Below are 19,443 nucleotides of genomic sequence, written 5' to 3' on the forward strand. Positions count from 1 at the left end.
GGGCTAATTCTTGTTCATCCATAGAATTGAGTACATGGTACCCAACTCGATCTCGAAGCCGTTTATCAGTTTCCTGGAACTGATGTTCAGCAGAATTCGGATTCGTTAAGGCAGAGAAGAAAACTCTCTTGCTTTCTGGACGGATACCCTTCCTTAGATAAGTTCCCTTACCTACATATGCTATAGTGCTTGTAGTCGGTTCTAGTTCTTCAGATTCTTCTTCCTCCTCGGAGGGAGCCTTTTCTTTCTCTTTCTCGTGTACTGCTATCACTGCTTTCTTAATCTTTTTATACATGGCCTCTATGCAATTTTGTCTGTCATGTTTTCCATCGGCTATATTTTGACCCCACTTGTTCAATGCATCCAATTCACTCTGCTCTGTTCCGGGCCTGTCTCGTTCTCTTATTAGACAATTTATGAAAAATCGTAGTATCAGTGCTTGCATGGTAACTTTCTGTTTCTCCAGGGCATCCTTAATACTGTCGGGGTCCTTTCCCGTTTGAACGAACTCATAAATTCTATCTAGGTGCTCCTTCATTCCTGCATAACATAACAAACTATCAGTAGCAGATCTTAACCGTAAAGACGCTAATACCATTAAGTCGTCCTGTCCAGGTTCTGGATCGTATCTACAAACTGACATATTTTCTTTTAGTGCATCAAGACGGGATGAATTAGAAGAACGGGGGGATCTGTACGTAAGAGGACTCTGCAGACCTCTGAGATTTAATCTGTGAGTCGGTGGCGGGGTCTGGAGACCCGCGGTCGCACCTTCTGAAGCGGAAGCTTGGGCATTATCTCTGTGTGTAGTCAGTATCTGAATTTGTCTTTTAGTAGGATCTGATTGAAGTGGTTTCGGCAGATCAGTTTTAGGTGAGGGAAGTGGCGGGGCTGGCGGAACGGGACTAGTCTTTTTCGGTGTCGGCTGAGAGTGATCTTGGGGGGCAGTACCACCCCCGGCCCTGTCAGTAGGCAGGGCACGAACAGGCAGATTGGTGTAAGCTGGCGCTACATCTTCGAGATATGAATTTAGGAATATGTCTTTAGTAGTCTTATGCATTACTTTAGTTGGAACTAATGGTGACGGCAAATTTTTCGGTATTTCTGAAATGGCGTCAGGGGTACCATCGGCCAAAAGATACATGTTGTTCACTTTGCCATTTAGGATACGATCTATTTGTTCTACTTTTACTCGAATTCCCTCAGTAACTAATTCGTTTTCTTGGGCCTTTTCTGATTCTTTAAGCCTGTCTTCTCTACGGAGTGCTCTATCAGCGCGCTTACGTGATTCCTTACGCCAAAATTCTATGGCGTCTTTCTGAGATTGTCTAGCTTTCTTTTTCCGTAATATTTCTTCTACCTTTATGATGCACTCGGCATCCCATGTTCCGTTAACTGGCCATCGGTATCTTTCCTCTAGGTGCTTGGTATAATCTGTCCATAACTCTAGATACAAGATGGCGTCTATGCCATGCTTATTATACATGAAATTACCTGGAGTGTCCCTAGGGGGGATTGGAATTTCTTCCTCTAACATCCCTTTCCTAGTTCCTATCTGCTTTAATTTGTTAAAAAACGGCATTGTGCCTACTTGATACTGAAATGCTTGATCCTAAATACTTAATTAGCATGTAACTATTTAAACAAGAAAACACAATAATGCACAAAAACAATCACATTCATACCACGACATTAATCACATGAAACATTTAAAGACATAGCTAACTTCCCCCTACTCTGAATGTACCGCTCAACGATACAGATACACTGTTGTAACAGTGCAGAAATTCGGAATACTTTATATACTGCTAAACAGTACAGATACACTGCCTAAAAACAGTGCAGACCGGACTTGCGTACCCAAACCCGTCTAGATACGACCCAGCAATGGTACTCACCGGGAAGCACGGAAAACAGAAGGCCTCGGAAAACTCGACTGGACTCGACTCGGAACTTCGGAAAACTTCGGAAAACTTCGGAAAACTTCGGAAAACTTCGGAAAACTGGTGGGCCTCTTCACACCTCGGACCTTGCTTCCTTCGGCTGGGCTCTGGTCGGGATCCTCCGCACTCCTCACCGCCTCGTCTGGGCACTGATCGCAGTCTTCGTCACCTCCGTGTGTCAGAGGGGGATGCAGGAAATCCTGCCAGTACACGTGTTGTCCGTCTAACTGATGGCAGGGGACACGGATTGCAACGCACCTTCCGGCGCGTGAGGTGGGGGAGGGGTCCCTATTCGGGCGCCAAAATGATGTAAATAATTAATTTACTCTCTTAATTTCTAGACAGGTAAGTACTTAATCAATAATAACTCAATCGGAAAGAAGGAAAACAGAGTCCGTGGTGTAAGAGTTTCTAAGGGTTTTATTCCTCATAAAGGAATCAGGATATCATGTTCTGACCACCACACAGGATGTCAGAAGGGATAGATGAGCGCGCCGTCGTTTATTGACAATACATAGCTTATATACTTGATTTACATCATAATGTTCAATGTAAGAGGCGTAACAGCTGAGAGAAGACAAGATAACAGTATACACGTGGTGCTAGTACATCATCAAGAGGCGTAAACTAGGCGTGTGTGCTAGAAACGTCACTGATAGGTGACGCAAGTGGGTGGCACCAAGGGGTGGTGCTAACAGAATGTTGCAATGTCAGCAGAAATCGGAAGCTTGGATGCGCGCGCAGCTGCATGACGTGTGATAGACGGGGTGCAGGGGACTTGACATTTACACTGACGGAAAGAGACAGAAGTCTGGCATGTCAGATCAACTTGTGCTTCTATCATATCTGATATCTGATGTTTAGGAACTAAGCTATCTGGGCAGAAAGGTCTCTAGAGCAGAAGCTATTCTATACTTGCTGTGAGTGCGTGTATAAGCGCCTGAGTGTCTGTATGAGAAGCGTGGGGGCATGGGGCCTTCCATGGAAGCATGGCAACAGAGGCTATGAATTACTTGCATAAAGACAGGTCGGCCCTTTAGCCCTGTAGCTGAGGAAGGATGTTTACTGAAGCTAGCAGGCTGGAATGTATCTTCGGGGAGGAAAACAGATAACTCGAAGGTTATAGTCAATCTTGGCAGGCAGCAGGCTGAGCTGAGCACGGAGGGCCGCGCTAGAAGTAAGTCAGAGTTCACGGGTACGGGGGCTGCTTGGGCAGAGGCCCTCGCAGTCAGAAGCCAGAAAAGAGGCTCGGTGGCAGAGATTCAGGGCCTACTTTCAGCCAGGCTGAAAAACGTAGGAGTACACTTCAAAAAGACGTTGGCATAGCATACTTAGGAACGGACCATCAAACCCATTCATGGTGGGTCTGAAAGAGGACAAGTTAACGTTGGACGCAAATGTATTTGCGTCTTCATAGCTGGTACAGGAGGGAAGTTACATGCACTTTTAACTCGTACATGGAGTCGGTGGGGTACTCGCTAGGGAACACAACATGACCATAAAATTTATATTACCTCAGGAGGACGTTTATTATCAAAGTTTATTTTTGATTGTTTGGCTTCGTTTTTTCCCATCGTGGTGGTGGGACCACGCCAGTGGGTGGCTCGGAAACACAGTGGCCCCTCGCAGGTTGTAGGTGCGTCGATCGGTGTGGCTTCGGGGCTGCACAGGCAGTGCCGGGGGGTTCTGGACTTGCACCCGAGTTCCCAGGTCACAGTGACGCGTCTGTACCATGCACACGTTTACAGCAACCCACAAGGCAGGCCAACCTCAAGTCTCAAAAGGGCGGGCGTCTTATGTATTGCTCCTTAGCAGCGGCGCGCAGTGTCCAGCAAAGCAGTAGAGCCGGGGCCGGCACAAGATGTCAGGGCTCAAGTCCCCCGGTGTCATAGAGGTGCAGGTGTTGCTCAGGTTTCGTTATTTAATGGCAGCAGCACCTCTCAGGCGGAGCGGCGTGGGCAGGATGGTGTCAGCGGGGCCCCACCTCACTTACCGCTTCACGCTGCACCCTGTCCGTCTCAGCCGGTGCCTGTATCGGTGCAGGATCAGGCTCTAACCTGGTTGCTTCAGTCCCGGTCGCCATGCGCCAGCTCCGGGAGAGTGGCGGGTCCGACTCCTACGTCGCAGTCGGAGCCGTCGCCGAGCAGGGGATCTGGCCGCCCTCTGTGCTTCAACCGCCAGTAGTGCTCAGGGCTGCCCCCCTGCTCCGCAGGGGTTCACCGAGGATTGTCCGAAGCCGCGGCGCCTCCGCTTGCAAGTTCTCGCGTCTCCGGTTTCCGGGCCCCCAGAGGCCTTCGAAGCCGCGGGCTGTAGTGCGCCGCGTCGCCCAGGGCACTGCACTTCCGCCCAGGATCAGATCGGGCTTACAGGGCGGCAGTTTCTCAAAAGGCTCTAGCTCCCCGGCCACTGCAGCTGTGCGCCTCAAACTTTCATGCGGGGATCATGTAGGTGTCCGCTGCTGAACCCCGAGGTAGCGGGGGCCCGCAGGTGCCAGGATCAGGATGGTAGTAGGATTAATTATCGTAGCCGGCGGAGCTCGCTCACAGAGCGGCCATCTCGCAGCTCGGCTAACCACGCCCCCGTGCACCCTCCTATTGTGGAACACCAATTACTTGGTGCTGGGCAGGCCTTTTAGAGTGATCTGCTTCAGCATCCATGACTGGATCTCCAAGGGTCTTCTGTGGCTCATGTCCCCTCTTCAGAGAGTGATCTGCTTCAGCATCCATGACTGGATCTCCAAGGGTCTTCTGCGGCTCATGCCCCCTGTTCAGAGAGTGATCTGCTTACTTTATCATCCATGACTGGATCTCCAAAGGTCTTCTGCGGCTCATGTCCCCTCTTCAGAGAGTGATCTGCATCAGCATCCATGACTGGATCTCCAAGGGTCTTCTGCGGCTCATGTCCCCTCTTCAGAGAGTGATCTGCTTCAGCATCCATGACTGGATCTCCAAGGGTCTTTTGTGGCTCATGTCCCCTCTTCAGAGAGTGATCTGCTTCAGCATCCATGACTGGATCTCCATGGGTCTTCTGCGGCTCATGCCCTCTCTTCAGAGAGTGATCTGCTTCAGCATCCATGACTGGATCTCCAAGGGTCTTCTGCGGCTCATGTCCCCTCTTCAGAGAGTGATCTGTTTACTTCATCATCCATGACTGGATCTCCAAGGGTCTTCTGCGGATCATGCCCCCTCTTCAGAGATTGATCTGTTTACTTCATCATCCATGACTGGATCTCCAAGTGTCTTCTGAGGCTCATGCCCCCTCTTCAGAGAGTGATCTGCTTCAGCATCCATGACTGGATCTCCAAGGGTCTTCTGTGGCTCATACCCCCTCTTCAGAGAGTGATCTGCTTCAGCATCCATGACTGGATCTCCAAGGGTCTTCTGCGGCTCATGTCCCCTCTTCAGAGAGTGATCTGCTTAAGCATCCATGACTGGATCTCCAAGGGTCTTCTGTGGCTCATGTCCCCTCTTCAGAGAGTGATCTGTTTACTTCATCATCCATGACTGGATCTCCAAGGGTCTTCTGCGGCTCATGCCTCCCTTGGTAGAGAGTGATCTGCTTCAGCATCCATGACTGGATCTCCAAGGGTCTTCTGCGGCTCATGCCTCCCTCTGTAGAGAGTGATCTGCTTCAGCATCCATGACTGGATCTCCATGGGTCTTCTGCGGCTCATGCCCTCTCTTCAGAGTGATCTGCTTCAGCATCCATGACTGGATCTCCATGGGTCTTCTGCGGCTCATGCCCTCTCTTCAGAGAGTGATCTGCTTCAGCATCCATGACTTGATCTGCAAGGGTCTTCTGCGGCTCATGTCCCCTCTTCAGAGAGTGATCTGTTTACTTCATCATCCATGACTGGATCTCCAAGGGTCTTCTGCGGATCATGCCCCCTCTTCAGAGAGTGATCTGTTTACTTCATCATCCATGACTGGATCTCCAAGTGTCTTCTGAGGCTCATGCCCCCTCTTCAGAGAGTGATCTGCTTCAGCATCCATGACTGGATCTCCAAGGGTCTTCTGTGGCTCATACCCCCTCTTCAGAGAGTGATCTGCTTCAGCATCCATGACTGGATCTCCAAGGGTCTTCTGTGGCTCATGCCCCCTCTTCAGAGAGTGATCTGTTTCATCATCCATGACTGGATCTCCAAGGGTCTTCTGCGGCTCATGCCTCCTCTTCAGAGAGTGATCTGCTTCAGCATCCATGACTGGATCTCCATGGGTCTTCTGCGGCTCATACCCCCTCTTCAGAGAGTGATCTGCTTCAGCATCCATGACTGGATCTCCAAGGGTCTTCTGCGGCTCATGTCCCCTCTTCAGAGAGTGATCTGCTTCAGCATCCATGACTGGATCTCCATGGGTCTTCTGCGGCTCATACCCCCTCTTCAGAGAGTGATCTGCTTCAGCATCCATGACTGGATCTCCAAGGGTCTTCTGCGGCTCATGTCCCCTCTTCAGAGAGTGATCTTTTTCAGCATCCATGACTGGATCTCCAAGGGTCTTCTGTGGCTCATGTCCCCTCTTCAGAGAGTGATCTGCTTAAGCATCCATGACTGGATCTCCAAGGGTCTTCTGCGGCTCATGTCCCCTCTTCAGAAAGTGATCTGTTTACTTCATCATCCATGACTGGATCTCCAAGGGTCTTCTGCGGCTCATGCCTCCCTTGGTAGAGAGTGATCTGCTTCAGCATCCATGACTGGATCTCCAAGGGTCTTCTGCGGCTCATGCCTCCCTCTGTAGAGAGTGATCTGCTTCAGCATCCATGACTGGATCTCCAAGGGTCTTCTGCGGCTCATGCCTCCTCTTCAGAGAGTGATCTGTTTCATCATCCATGACTGGATCTCCAAGGGTCTTCTGCGGCTCATGCCTCCTCTTCAGAGAGTGATCTGCTTCAGCATCCATGACTGGATCTCCATGGGTCTTCTGCGGCTCATGCCTCCTCTTCGGAGAGTGATCTGCTTCAGCATCCATGACTGGATCTCCAAGGGTCTTCTGCGGCTCATGCCTCCCTTGGTAGAGAGTGATCTGCTTCAGCATCCATGACTGGATCTCCAAGGGTCTTCTGCGGCTCATGCCTCCCTCTGTAGAGAGTGATCTGCTTCAGCATCCATGACTGGATCCCCAAGGGTCTTCTGTGGCTCATGCCCCCTCTTCAGAGAGTGATCTGTTTCATCATCCATGACTGGATCTCCAAGGGTCTTCTGCGGCTCATGCCTCCTCTTCAGAGAGTGATCTGTTTCATCATCCATGACTGGATCTCCAAGGGTCTTCTGTGGCTCATGCCCCCTCTTCAGAGAGTGATCTGTTTCAGCATCCATGACTGGATCTCCAAGGGTCTTCTGTGGCTCATGCCTCCCTCTTCAGAGAGTGATCTGCTTCAGCATCCATGACTGGATCTCCAAGGGTCTTCTGCGGCTCATGCCTCCCTCTGTAGAGAGTGATCTGCTTCAGCATCCATGACTGGATCTCCAAGGGTCTTCTGTGGCTCATGCCCCCCTCTTCACAGAGTGATCTGCTTCAGCATCCATGACTGGATCTCCAAGGGTCTTCTGCGGCTCATGCCCCCTCTTCAGAGAGTGATCTGCTTACTTCAGCATCCACGACTGGATCTCCAAGGGTCTTCTGCGGCTCATGCCCCTCTTCAGAGAGTGATCTGCTTCAGTTTCCATGACTGGATCTCCAAGGGTCTTCTGTGGTTCATGCCACCTCTTCAGAGAGTGATCTGCTTCAGCATCCATGACTGGATCTCCAAGGGTCGTCTGCGGCTCATGCCTCCTCTTCAGAGAGTGATCTGCTTCAGCATCCATGACTGGATCTCCAAGGGTCTTCTGCGGCTCATGCCCCCTCTTCAGAGAGTGATCTGCTTCAGCATCCATGACTGGATCTCCAAGGGTCTTCTGTGGCTCATGCCGCCTCTTCAGAGAGTGATCTGTTTACTTCATCATCCATGACTGGATCTCCAAGGGCCTTCGGTGGCTCATGCCCCCCTCTTCAGAGAGTGATCTGCTTCAGCATCCATGACTGGATCTCCAAGGATCTTCTGCGGCTCATGCCCCCTCTTCAGAGAGTGATATGCTTCAGCATCCATGACTGGATCTCCAAGGGTCTTCTGTGGCTCATGCCCCCTCTTCAGAGAGTGATCCGTTTCATCATCCATGACTGCATCTCCAAGGGTCTTCTGCGGCTCATGCCTCCTCTTCAGAGAGTGATCTGCTTCAGCATCCATGACTGGATCTCCAAGGGTCTTCTGCGGCTCATGCCTCCTCTTCAGAGAGTGATCTGCTTCAGCATCCATGACTGGATCTCCAAGGGTCTTCTGCGGCTCATGTCCCCTCTTCAGAGAGTGATCTGCTTCAGCATCCATGACTGGATCTCCAAGGGTCTTCTGTGGCTCCTGCCCCCTCTTCAGAGAGTGATCTGCTTCAGCATCCATGACTGGATCTCCAAGGGTCTTCTGTGGCTCATGCCCCCTCTTCAGAGAGTGATCCGTTTCATCATCCATGACTGGATCTCCAAGGGTCTTCTGTGGCTCATGCCCCCTCTTCAGAGAGTGATCTGCTTCAGCATCCATGACTGGATCTCCAAGGGTCTTCTGTGGCTCATGCCCCCTCTTCAGAGAGTGATCTGCTTCAGCATCCATGACTGGATCTCCAAGGGTCTTCTGCGGCTCATGCCTCCTCTTCAGAGAGTGATCTGCTTCAGCATCCATGACTGGATCTCCAAGGGTCTTCTGCGGCTCATGTCCCCTCTTCAGAGAGTGATCTTTTTCAGCATCCATGACTGGATCTCCAAGGGTCTTCTGTGGCTCATGTCCCCTCTTCAGAGAGTGATCTGCTTAAGCATCCATGACTGGATCTCCAAGGGTCTTCTGCGGCTCATGTCCCCTCTTCAGAAAGTGATCTGTTTACTTCATCATCCATGACTGGATCTCCAAGGGTCTTCTGCGGCTCATGCCTCCCTTGGTAGAGAGTGATCTGCTTCAGCATCCATGACTGGATCTCCAAGGGTCTTCTGCGGCTCATGCCTCCCTCTGTAGAGAGTGATCTGCTTCAGCATCCATGACTGGATCTCCAAGGGTCTTCTGCGGCTCATGCCTCCTCTTCAGAGAGTGATCTGTTTCATCATCCATGACTGGATCTCCAAGGGTCTTCTGCGGCTCATGCCTCCTCTTCAGAGAGTGATCTGCTTCAGCATCCATGACTGGATCTCCATGGGTCTTCTGCGGCTCATGCCTCCTCTTCGGAGAGTGATCTGCTTCAGCATCCATGACTGGATCTCCAAGGGTCTTCTGCGGCTCATGCCTCCCTTGGTAGAGAGTGATCTGCTTCAGCATCCATGACTGGATCTCCAAGGGTCTTCTGCGGCTCATGCCTCCCTCTGTAGAGAGTGATCTGCTTCAGCATCCATGACTGGATCCCCAAGGGTCTTCTGTGGCTCATGCCCCCTCTTCAGAGAGTGATCTGTTTCATCATCCATGACTGGATCTCCAAGGGTCTTCTGCGGCTCATGCCTCCTCTTCAGAGAGTGATCTGTTTCATCATCCATGACTGGATCTCCAAGGGTCTTCTGTGGCTCATGCCCCCTCTTCAGAGAGTGATCTGTTTCAGCATCCATGACTGGATCTCCAAGGGTCTTCTGTGGCTCATGCCTCCCTCTTCAGAGAGTGATCTGCTTCAGCATCCATGACTGGATCTCCAAGGGTCTTCTGCGGCTCATGCCTCCCTCTGTAGAGAGTGATCTGCTTCAGCATCCATGACTGGATCTCCAAGGGTCTTCTGTGGCTCATGCCCCCCTCTTCACAGAGTGATCTGCTTCAGCATCCATGACTGGATCTCCAAGGGTCTTCTGCGGCTCATGCCCCCTCTTCAGAGAGTGATCTGCTTACTTCAGCATCCACGACTGGATCTCCAAGGGTCTTCTGCGGCTCATGCCCCTCTTCAGAGAGTGATCTGCTTCAGTTTCCATGACTGGATCTCCAAGGGTCTTCTGTGGTTCATGCCACCTCTTCAGAGAGTGATCTGCTTCAGCATCCATGACTGGATCTCCAAGGGTCGTCTGTGGCTCATGCCTCCTCTTCAGAGAGTGATCTGCTTCAGCATCCATGACTGGATCTCCAAGGGTCTTCTGCGGCTCATGCCCCCTCTTCAGAGAGTGATCTGCTTCAGCATCCATGACTGGATCTCCAAGGGTCTTCTGTGGCTCATGCCGCCTCTTCAGAGAGTGATCTGTTTACTTCATCATCCATGACTGGATCTCCAAGGGCCTTCGGTGGCTCATGCCCCCCTCTTCAGAGAGTGATCTGCTTCAGCATCCATGACTGGATCTCCAAGGATCTTCTGCGGCTCATGCCCCCTCTTCAGAGAGTGATATGCTTCAGCATCCATGACTGGATCTCCAAGGGTCTTCTGTGGCTCATGCCCCCTCTTCAGAGAGTGATCCGTTTCATCATCCATGACTGCATCTCCAAGGGTCTTCTGCGGCTCATGCCTCCTCTTCAGAGAGTGATCTGCTTCAGCATCCATGACTGGATCTCCAAGGGTCTTCTGCGGCTCATGCCTCCTCTTCAGAGAGTGATCTGCTTCAGCATCCATGACTGGATCTCCAAGGGTCTTCTGCGGCTCATGTCCCCTCTTCAGAGAGTGATCTGCTTCAGCATCCATGACTGGATCTCCAAGGGTCTTCTGTGGCTCCTGCCCCCTCTTCAGAGAGTGATCTGCTTCAGCATCCATGACTGGATCTCCAAGGGTCTTCTGTGGCTCATGCCCCCTCTTCAGAGAGTGATCCGTTTCATCATCCATGACTGGATCTCCAAGGGTCTTCTGTGGCTCATGCCCCCTCTTCAGAGAGTGATCTGCTTCAGCATCCATGACTGGATCTCCATGGGTCTTCTGCGGCTCATGCCCCCTCTTCAGAGAGTGATCTGTTTCATCATCCATGACTGGATCTCCAAGGGTCTTCTGTGGCTCATGCCCCCTCTTCAGAGAGTGATCTGCTTCAGCATCCATGACTGGATCTCCATGGGTCTTCTGTGGCTCATGCCCCCTCTTCAGAGAGTGATCTGTTTCATCATCCATGACTGGATCTCCAAGGGTCTTCTGTGGCTCATGCCCCCTCTTCAGAGAGTGATCTGCTTCAGCATCCATGACTGGATCTCCAAGGGTCTTCTGTGGCTCATGCCCCCTCTTCAGAGAGTGATCTGCTTCAGCATCCATGACTGGATCTCCAAGGGTCTTCTGCGGCTCATGCCTCCTCTTCAGAGAGTGATCTGCTTCAGCATCCATGACTGGATCTCCAAGGGTCTTCTGCGGCTCATGTCCCCTCTTCAGAGAGTGATCTTTTTCAGCATCCATGACTGGATCTCCAAGGGTCTTCTGTGGCTCATGCCCCCTCTTCAGAGAGTGATCTGCTTTAGCATCCATGACTGGATCTCCAAGGGTCTTCTGTGGCTCATGTCCCCTCTTCAGAGAGTGATCTGTTTACTTCATCATCCATGACTGGATCTCCAAGGGTCTTCTGCGGCTCATGCCTCCCTTGGTAGAGAGTGATCTGCTTCAGCATCCATGACTGGATCTCCAAGGGTCTTCTGCGGCTCATGCCTCCCTCTGTAGAGAGTGATCTGCTTCAGCATCCATGACTGGATCTCCAAGGGTCTTCTGCGGCTCATGCCTCCTCTTCAGAGAGTGATCTGCTTCAGCATCCATGACTGGATCTCCAAGGGTCTTCTGTGGCTCATGTCCCCTCTTTAGAGAGTGTTCTGCTTCAGCATCCATGACTGGATCTCCAAGGGTCTTTTGTGGCTCATGTCCCCTCTTTAGAGAGTGATCTGCTTCAGCATCCATGACTGGATCTCCAAGGGTCTTCTGCGGCTCATGCCTCCTCTTCAGAGAGTGATCTGCTTCAGCATCCATGACTGGATCTCCAAGGGTCTTCTGTGGCTCATGTCTCCTCTTTAGAGAGTGATCTGCTTCAGCATCCATGACTGGATCTCCAAGGGTCTTCTGTGGCTCATGTCCCCTCTTTAGAGAGTGTTCTGCTTCAGCATCCATGACTGGATCTCCAAGGGTCTTCTGCGGCTCATGCCTCCTCTTCAGAGAGTGATCTGCTTACTTCATCTCTCCCTGGATCTCCAAGGGTCTTCTGTGGCTCATGTCCCCTCTTCAGAGTGATCTGCTTACTTCAGCATCCATGACTGGATCTTTAAGGATCTTCTGCGGCTCATGCCTCCCTCTTCAGAGAGTGATCTGCTTACTTCAGCTTGACTGATGGAATCTCGTAGAGTCTGAGTGATCGGCTTGTATCATCATTCATGTCCATGTGCTGACCGCATCATTGTCTATTGCACTGTTGCCCAGGTGTCTTCCTGAATTTGTTTTCCTGCTTAAAGTATTCTCCTGCAAGAAAACTCTCTGAATAACTGCGGCGAGGGATCTTGCAGTCTTGAGGGATATATATTTATGGTACCCGGTAAGTACTGGTATTGCAGGGTGTTATAAATAGGTGTGATATTAATACCACATCGTTCAGAGTTTTCCTGCTCTGAATAAGAATTAAAGTGCAGAACTGTAGTTTTGTGCACTGATTACTTTATATTTCGTTTTTTAACCAAACAATTGTCCGCATTCAAGTTTAGCAAGGTTCTCCCTGGCAAAGTGTGCAGTAAATTTCTCAATGTGCTTTTATTTTTTCCCCCTCACATTTTCTAATCTCAGTAGGGGCCGAAACACCACTTGAATTGCGATTACAAGAAAACTGGGATTGGCCCAGTTAGATCCTTATTTCACTTTGCCACTTCTTTGCAATGTAAAAGATGTCTTTAGGTTGTGGATTATCTTTTATTTAGGCAAGCAATAGTTCCTACCTTTTTAGATTCTCGATTCCTGATAGCACAGGCTAGATTTAGACTTCCTCATTGATGCAGTCTTTCATGTCTGTTATGATCCAGAAGTAGTATTTTTTAAGAGCACCGGCATGCTCATAAGCTGGTTATGGTCGAAGCACAGTGAGGCAACAATTTGTGAGCTCTCCCCCACCACAAGCGTGCAAACCTTCTTAAACATCGATTTGAAAGGAACGTTATTGAAGTTTCTGTTAAAGCCTGCGCCTCGCCTTTCTTTGTTGCGGCGACCTGTAAAGTTTACTCTAGAAGGCAGGTGATGCATGAACTGCTGTCGAGATTAGTCTGTTGGTAAAGCTTCACTAAGATGAAGTGGACATGATCCGAAGCCGGTCTAGCATCCTCCCTTGTATATGAGAGAAGGGGGGTGGGGGTGGAGTTAGCACATTGATGAAGGCCCAGTGCTGGTTGAGTAGAGTCCTCGACTCCTGCTCAAATCCACCATGACCTGTGCTTGACACTTAGGAGTGTGTGCAAGATGAATTAAATCCTCCTCAAAGCTGACGTTGCTTCATCCCCTGTAGAGACTCACCAGTGGCCAAACTCTTGTATTATTAGAGTTGTTTTACCAGCCAACACCTCAAATGTTCTAATCCACAAACCTGGTATTTGAATACAATTCTACTCTTGTTTCACTAAAGCTGCTACTCTACACCGACTAACATCAAATGTTGCCAGTTAGAATTCCTTTCCTACCCCCTTTTTAGGACCGTGCACTTTTTATTTTCAACTGGCTGTGCAGCTAAACTGCCAAACATAACAAACAAGAGGAAAGGTTATCTGCACCGCTCTCATGAAGAAAAAAATCTGCGCTATGGGACCATTTTCAATAGAATTCAGACACATGTCCACATCTTTAAAGATCATGCAACAGAGGGACAGCTGCCTGGAGCAGACATCTTTGAAATTCCTGCAGGAAGGTCAGCCGTGAAGATGTTAAAATATTTGGATTTGATGAAGTTCCTCAAATCTGCTTTCTTTGCGGCCATGGAACTTGTAAAACATTTTCTTGTTCTGAGGAGAGGAGAGCAGATGAAGCCTCCCTGAGAATCCCATGTTTCATAGGCTGGCCGGAAATGTTCTTGACACCGTTTCTCCTTGATCTTTGATGCCTCTGGTGATTAACTTGTTCTGAATGGGTAGTCTAGATGTGATGTATGATCTACTTCTCTGAAATGTTGTGACCAGTTTAGTAAAGGTGCAGGTTCCAAATCTCAGCTGGTTTGTGATTGTTTATGGTGGAAGCTGCTGTACCTACACACCTATCTTTTTTAGGCAGTGACCAGGCTTTATTGTTGGTTAGTCTGATTGAGCATATTTACAAATATTGAATACATTTCAAAGTCCGGCTGGACTTTTTTTCGTTATAGAGCTGATTGTGGCCTATAATTATTGTAACGTTTATATTTCTCCTTGTCAAGGACCTTTGTCTTTAGCCTAACTGATACCCCAGGTCCTTGGTCACCTAGTGGGTTCCCTTGTTTTTTTATAGAAAGTGACCAGGCCTGCGGCACTTCTTCCATACAGTATTTTTATTCTCATTACAACTCACTGTAAATCGCAAAGCAAATGTTTGTTTTACGGGATCTGTAGCACAGATTTCCTCCAGGGATACCAAATAAAACCTTTTCTATAAGCATGCTATGGATTTCACTGGCTTGCGGTACTCTTGCCCGGCTTGCAGTACTCTTGCCCGGCTTGCGGTACTCTTGCCCGGCTTGCGGTACTCTTGTCCGGCTTGCGGTACTCTTGCCCGGCTTGCGGTACTCTTGCCCGGCTTGCGGTACTCTTGCCCGGCTTGCGGTACTCTTGCACGGCTTGCGGTACTCTTGCAGCGGCTCGAGGCACTCTTGCACGGCTCGAGGCACTCTTGCAGCGGCTCAAGGCACTCTTGCAGCAGCTCGAGGCACTCTTGCAGCGGCTTGAGGCACTCGTGCAGCGGCTCGAGGCACTCGTGCAGCGGCTCGAGGCACTCTTGCAGCGGCTCGAGGCATTCTTGCAGCGGCTCGAGGTACTCTTGCACTGGCTTGAGGTACTCTTCTAGAGGCTCGAGGCACTCTTGCAGCGACTCGAGGCACTCTTGCAGCGACTCGAGGCACTCTTGCACGTCTCGAGGCACTCTTGCAGCGTCTCGAGGCACTCTTGCAGCGTCTCGAGGCACTCTTGCAGCGGCTCGAGGCACTCTTGCAGCGGCTCGAGGCACTCTTGCAGCGGCTCGAGGCACTCTTGCAGCGGCTCGAGGTACTCTTGCAGCGGCTCGAGGTACTCTTGCAGCGGCTCGAGGTACTCTTGCACGTGGAAGATGAGGTGGAATAGGTAATGGTGGATGAGACCCTTAGGAAAGAGAGAGAGTATTCACATGGATCGCCTAGGTAGGAATGGTCTCCTCGAGCTTGGTTTCTGTAGAGACTGAACTAGAAAATCTAAGAGATCGAGGCAAGCAATGGAAACGACGTGAAAGTACTCGCTGCGTCCCCCAAAATATCGGTTTTGGAGTAGATGTGGGGAGGAAAAGCTGAGAAAGGTACACCTTTCTTGAAATCTTTTGCTTTTGCAAGCAGTGAACGGATTCGGATTCATTCCACACACCGTCCTGCAACAAACTCGATGCTACAGCGCGAGTGCTTCTCACCCCATGCCGCATGTTGAAGCAAAACGGCTGCCGGAGCTATTGCCCTATTGATGCACTGTCGGACCCCACACCATTAATTTATACGGCGATTCCGAGCAAGATCTCGATCTATTCTAGATATCATCCCTCCACCAAACGGGTCCGGTGCACACCACGTTCGTGGTCACGTGTCCCCAACTCCCCAGTCCTGAGGAAGACCCCACGGCAAGATTAATACGTATATCTGCAAACGAGGGTCGAAACGTCGACAACACATTGTTCTTTGGTGTCAACTCCACACCCCATTGTTCTCATTTGCTGTGTATTTGGAGTATGATTTTTGTAAAATAGTTTGCATGAACCTATTGGTCTGGTTCTGGGTACATGAATATGTAACTCTATTGAACTTGTCCTATTCGCTGATTTTACTGTCACTGCAAACCCTTTTCCTTCACCTATTACCCGCACGTATCACATCCCCTCCCCTTTTTCCCAAATTTTGGGGCACTGTAAAACTGTCATTTGACCAATGAATGCTTAACAGTGAAGTATATGCGAAATACTAGCACATTGTGAATTAAACAATGTGCCTTCATTGATTTGTCTTTTTGATTGTTTACACATTCCTTGTTATTATTTCATGCTTACTGGGACCCCTTCCTATACTTTTCTTGAAATCTCAGCATCTGATTATGTTGAATTGAGACAGGTCGCTGTGTAGATGATGAAGCTGAAAACTAGCACTAAGGAGCAGTGGTAGGAGCAAGTAAAACGTAAAAGATGGGCCCTTCCGCAGTGAAGGAGCACAAAGTGAACACCCTGAGGGACAATTCAGTCACCATGTTCTACACCAGATAACAAGGAATGGCGTGGCAAAGATCCTTTACGAAGAGGTTCAAACATCTACTCCTGAAGTATCTCCCAGGCATTAGAAGCATGCCTTTGCACAGTCGCCCTGGAGTGGTACCCTGACCTTTCTCCAATAGAAAACAGGCTCTCAGCAGTTTACGAACTCTTTAATTCAACAAGGCCCATTGACCAGAGCTGTTCATCACCAGACAACGGTCCCATTTAGCAGCTGATTCAGTCAAGAGAACTCCCTGAGAAAACCACTTTTCATGTATTCTTCAGGGAAATGTATTTATCTAACCCTGATTTGATGAGCCATAAGCAAGTTAAAGGCAGACTGTTGCACTGTGCCGTCTAAGGCCGCAACCTCTCCCCACATTACATGCTGTTCACCAATATCAAAAAACAAGAGGCGATGGACAGAATGTAGAACAATGTCATACATTCAACCCAGTACAGAGATCTGGGCCTAAATCCATCGTTTTTTTGCTCACCATGTCATTCCAGTTTGAACCCAGCCATGTGCAAATCAGTCTTGACCCTGTGCCCCATGGGAACAGTCCAGCCCGAACTGCCAAGCCAGGTCCTCCCTGGACTGGAATCAAGCATCCAAGAACCGGTTTCTGGATTTCAGCCCTCATCAGCCAGGATAGCTTTACTCTAGTGGTGTGGAGAGCACGGGACTCACGTCTGAGCATACCCGTCTCACTCTGGGTGAGAAATGCAAAAAACACAGTTGATGGACAGAATGCAGAACAATGTCATACATTCACCCCAGTACAGAGATCTGGGCCTAAATCCATCGTTTGTTTGCACTCCACACCACCCTCGGTCAGACACTGGCTATATGCAAATCAGCCTTGACCCTGTGCCTCATGGGAACAGTCCAACCCGAACTGCCAAGCCATGCCTTCCCTGGACCGGAAACAAGCTTCCGAGGACCGGTTTCAAGCAGGCGTCTAGATGAAGGCGCGCCCACATCTGCCACCAAGGAGAGAGGCCGGATTCTCCATGTCAATTTAGGTTTGTCCATGCCCTAACGAGCACTTGCATCATATCTTACCCGCGTCATATTTATATGGCTTAGCAGTCTATTCAGGGTATGTTAATCTATGAAAGATGCTCTGCAGAAGAAGGGAAAGCCACTTACCTGTCTGTACAGTCCTCTGACATTGAGATGGTTCACAGATTTGCAACCTCCTCCATGGGGCGGACAACGTCATTCGCAGTTTCCAGCTTCTGTTTTCGAAAATTACTTTTGTGGTGAAGTGGGGGCAGGAATTGGTAGGTGGCTCCTGGGGACTGTGGGGGGGGGGGGCAGGTCAAGGATACAGGATGACAATCTTGAGGGTCCTCAACGCTTGGAATAGAGTTGTAAAAACCTGGGTAAGAGTTGGACAAATCTACCTCTGCCTTAATAAAAAAAGAAATCTGCGCCTATTCCCAGCCGAATGATGAGGAACTAATCAAAGTATTGAAACTCCGACAGATTCTGATGCGAAGAACAATAGCTCCAGGTATCTTTGTGTTATCCGCGTGCCGGCCACCCTTCCCTGCCCATTCTAGCAGCAGTATCAATCAACCAGGGGTTTGTAAAGCGCGCTACTCACCCGTGAGTATCGTAACAGCAGAGTCTTGGTTAGTAAACGCCCTCTGAGCTGCATAACGAACAGTTACACTTACTTTATGGCTGATGTCCATGTGGTTCAGAGTCCTCTTGAAAGTTCTATGTGTGAACATTCTTTCACCTGTGGCCTCTTTTCTACAAACTCACTGTGCAGTCTCGAGTCCTAGCGGATCTGGCAGTAAAGAGCATCTAAAACTTTGGAAGAACTTGTTAACAATAGTGCTCCCTTTTATAGTGCCTCCTCATCACCCTTCAGAATGTGCTAGGGTGCAGCCATACCAGTCCACACGTGACAATAACATCTAAATAAGTACTTTGCAAGAGATTCTTGAAACGTTTTGTGCCCATTAGTGCCTAAACAAAACTGCACCACTCGAGCCTGACCCCCCCCCAGCCTGTGTCCTGAAGGCCTTCCCTGGTGCCAAGGAATATTCTACACACAGTGACACTATTGTAAAGGGTTATTTTGAAGGTAGGAAAATGTGTACTTGAATAACCCTTTCATTGCGATTGCTCCACACAGATCTTGCACACATTTGTAATTAATTGTTTTTTTTATCTGCTCTTTCACAGACTTCCTTTGGATCAGCGGCGGGGGTACAGCAACGTCTTCAATGCATTGATAAGGATAGCGCGTGAAGAGGGCATTACCACCATGTGGCGGGTAGCGTAGAATCGATGTCCTTACGTGATTGCTTGCACTTTGAAACATTTAAAGGTTTTGTCATTTCAACCCAGGGTGAAAACATTTGCTAAACCCCAAACATTGCTGACCTGTTTTTATTACCAGCATAGCTAGCACAAGCCAATGCCTACATTTTCTATGCGCCCGCACCTAGCACATGCAGAGTACCTCTATAGCTAGCTCCCGCTGAGCCCCACACTTTGTGCACCCACGGACAGTGGCGCTTAGTCCCACACACGCTCTTAATTCGACCACAGCTAGTTCAGGTTCAGTCCTACTCTCTCAATATAGTCAATATGAAGACCAACTTTGTTGTTCACTCCCAGTGCGCAGACACCGCAAATGTTCAGCCCCACTAACCTGTTGGACTTGTAAAGCGAATGTTTCCTTGTTAATACTGCGGCCTTCATAAAACACTATTATGATGTTGCCTACAAGAGATCAGTAGACTCTTCTCCTTGAAACAAACTCCTGTAGAGCACTGGAAGACCTGAGTCAACTTTAAGGTTTGGGTATCCCCTCCTTGACCCACAGTCCAGGAGTGTCCAGAAAAACACCAGCCGTCCAGGCAGCAGGCAATTGTGGTGCAGAATTGTGCAAAGAAAGTTATTGGGGCCTTGTGTTTCAATGAAGGGGTTGGGATCATCCCGCAGATGGTGAGTGCCTAGTACTCACTCACCACCTCACTGAGTGCAAAGACCACAGACCACCCATGTGGGAAAGTAATGTGTGAAGAGATGAGGTCTGGCACTGAAGGAAAGGCCCTTCCTGGCTCCCATCTGTGCTTCTCTTCATTCTGATTTCTCTGAGAGCTTCTCCTCGATAGTTAAGTGGTCGTGTT

At 49.5% G+C, this 19,443-nt stretch overlaps 1 protein-coding gene across 1 annotated transcript in view; it reads left to right on the forward strand.

Moving 5' to 3' along the window:
* The window catches only part of SLC25A11 (solute carrier family 25 member 11), a 90,081-nt gene that overhangs the window by 47,587 nt on the left and 23,051 nt on the right, over nucleotides 1-19,443 (forward strand). Inside the window, exon 4 of the mRNA XM_086946215.1 lies at nucleotides 18,491-18,581. Within this exon, the coding sequence (XP_086802341.1) occupies nucleotides 18,491-18,581 (91 nt within the window). The remainder of the gene's footprint in view (nucleotides 1-18,490; nucleotides 18,582-19,443) is intronic.

This window comes from Lissotriton vulgaris, chromosome 12 (genome assembly GCF_964263255.1).
Source record: "Lissotriton vulgaris chromosome 12, aLisVul1.2, whole genome shotgun sequence".
Lineage (NCBI taxonomy): Eukaryota > Metazoa > Chordata > Amphibia > Caudata > Salamandridae > Lissotriton > Lissotriton vulgaris.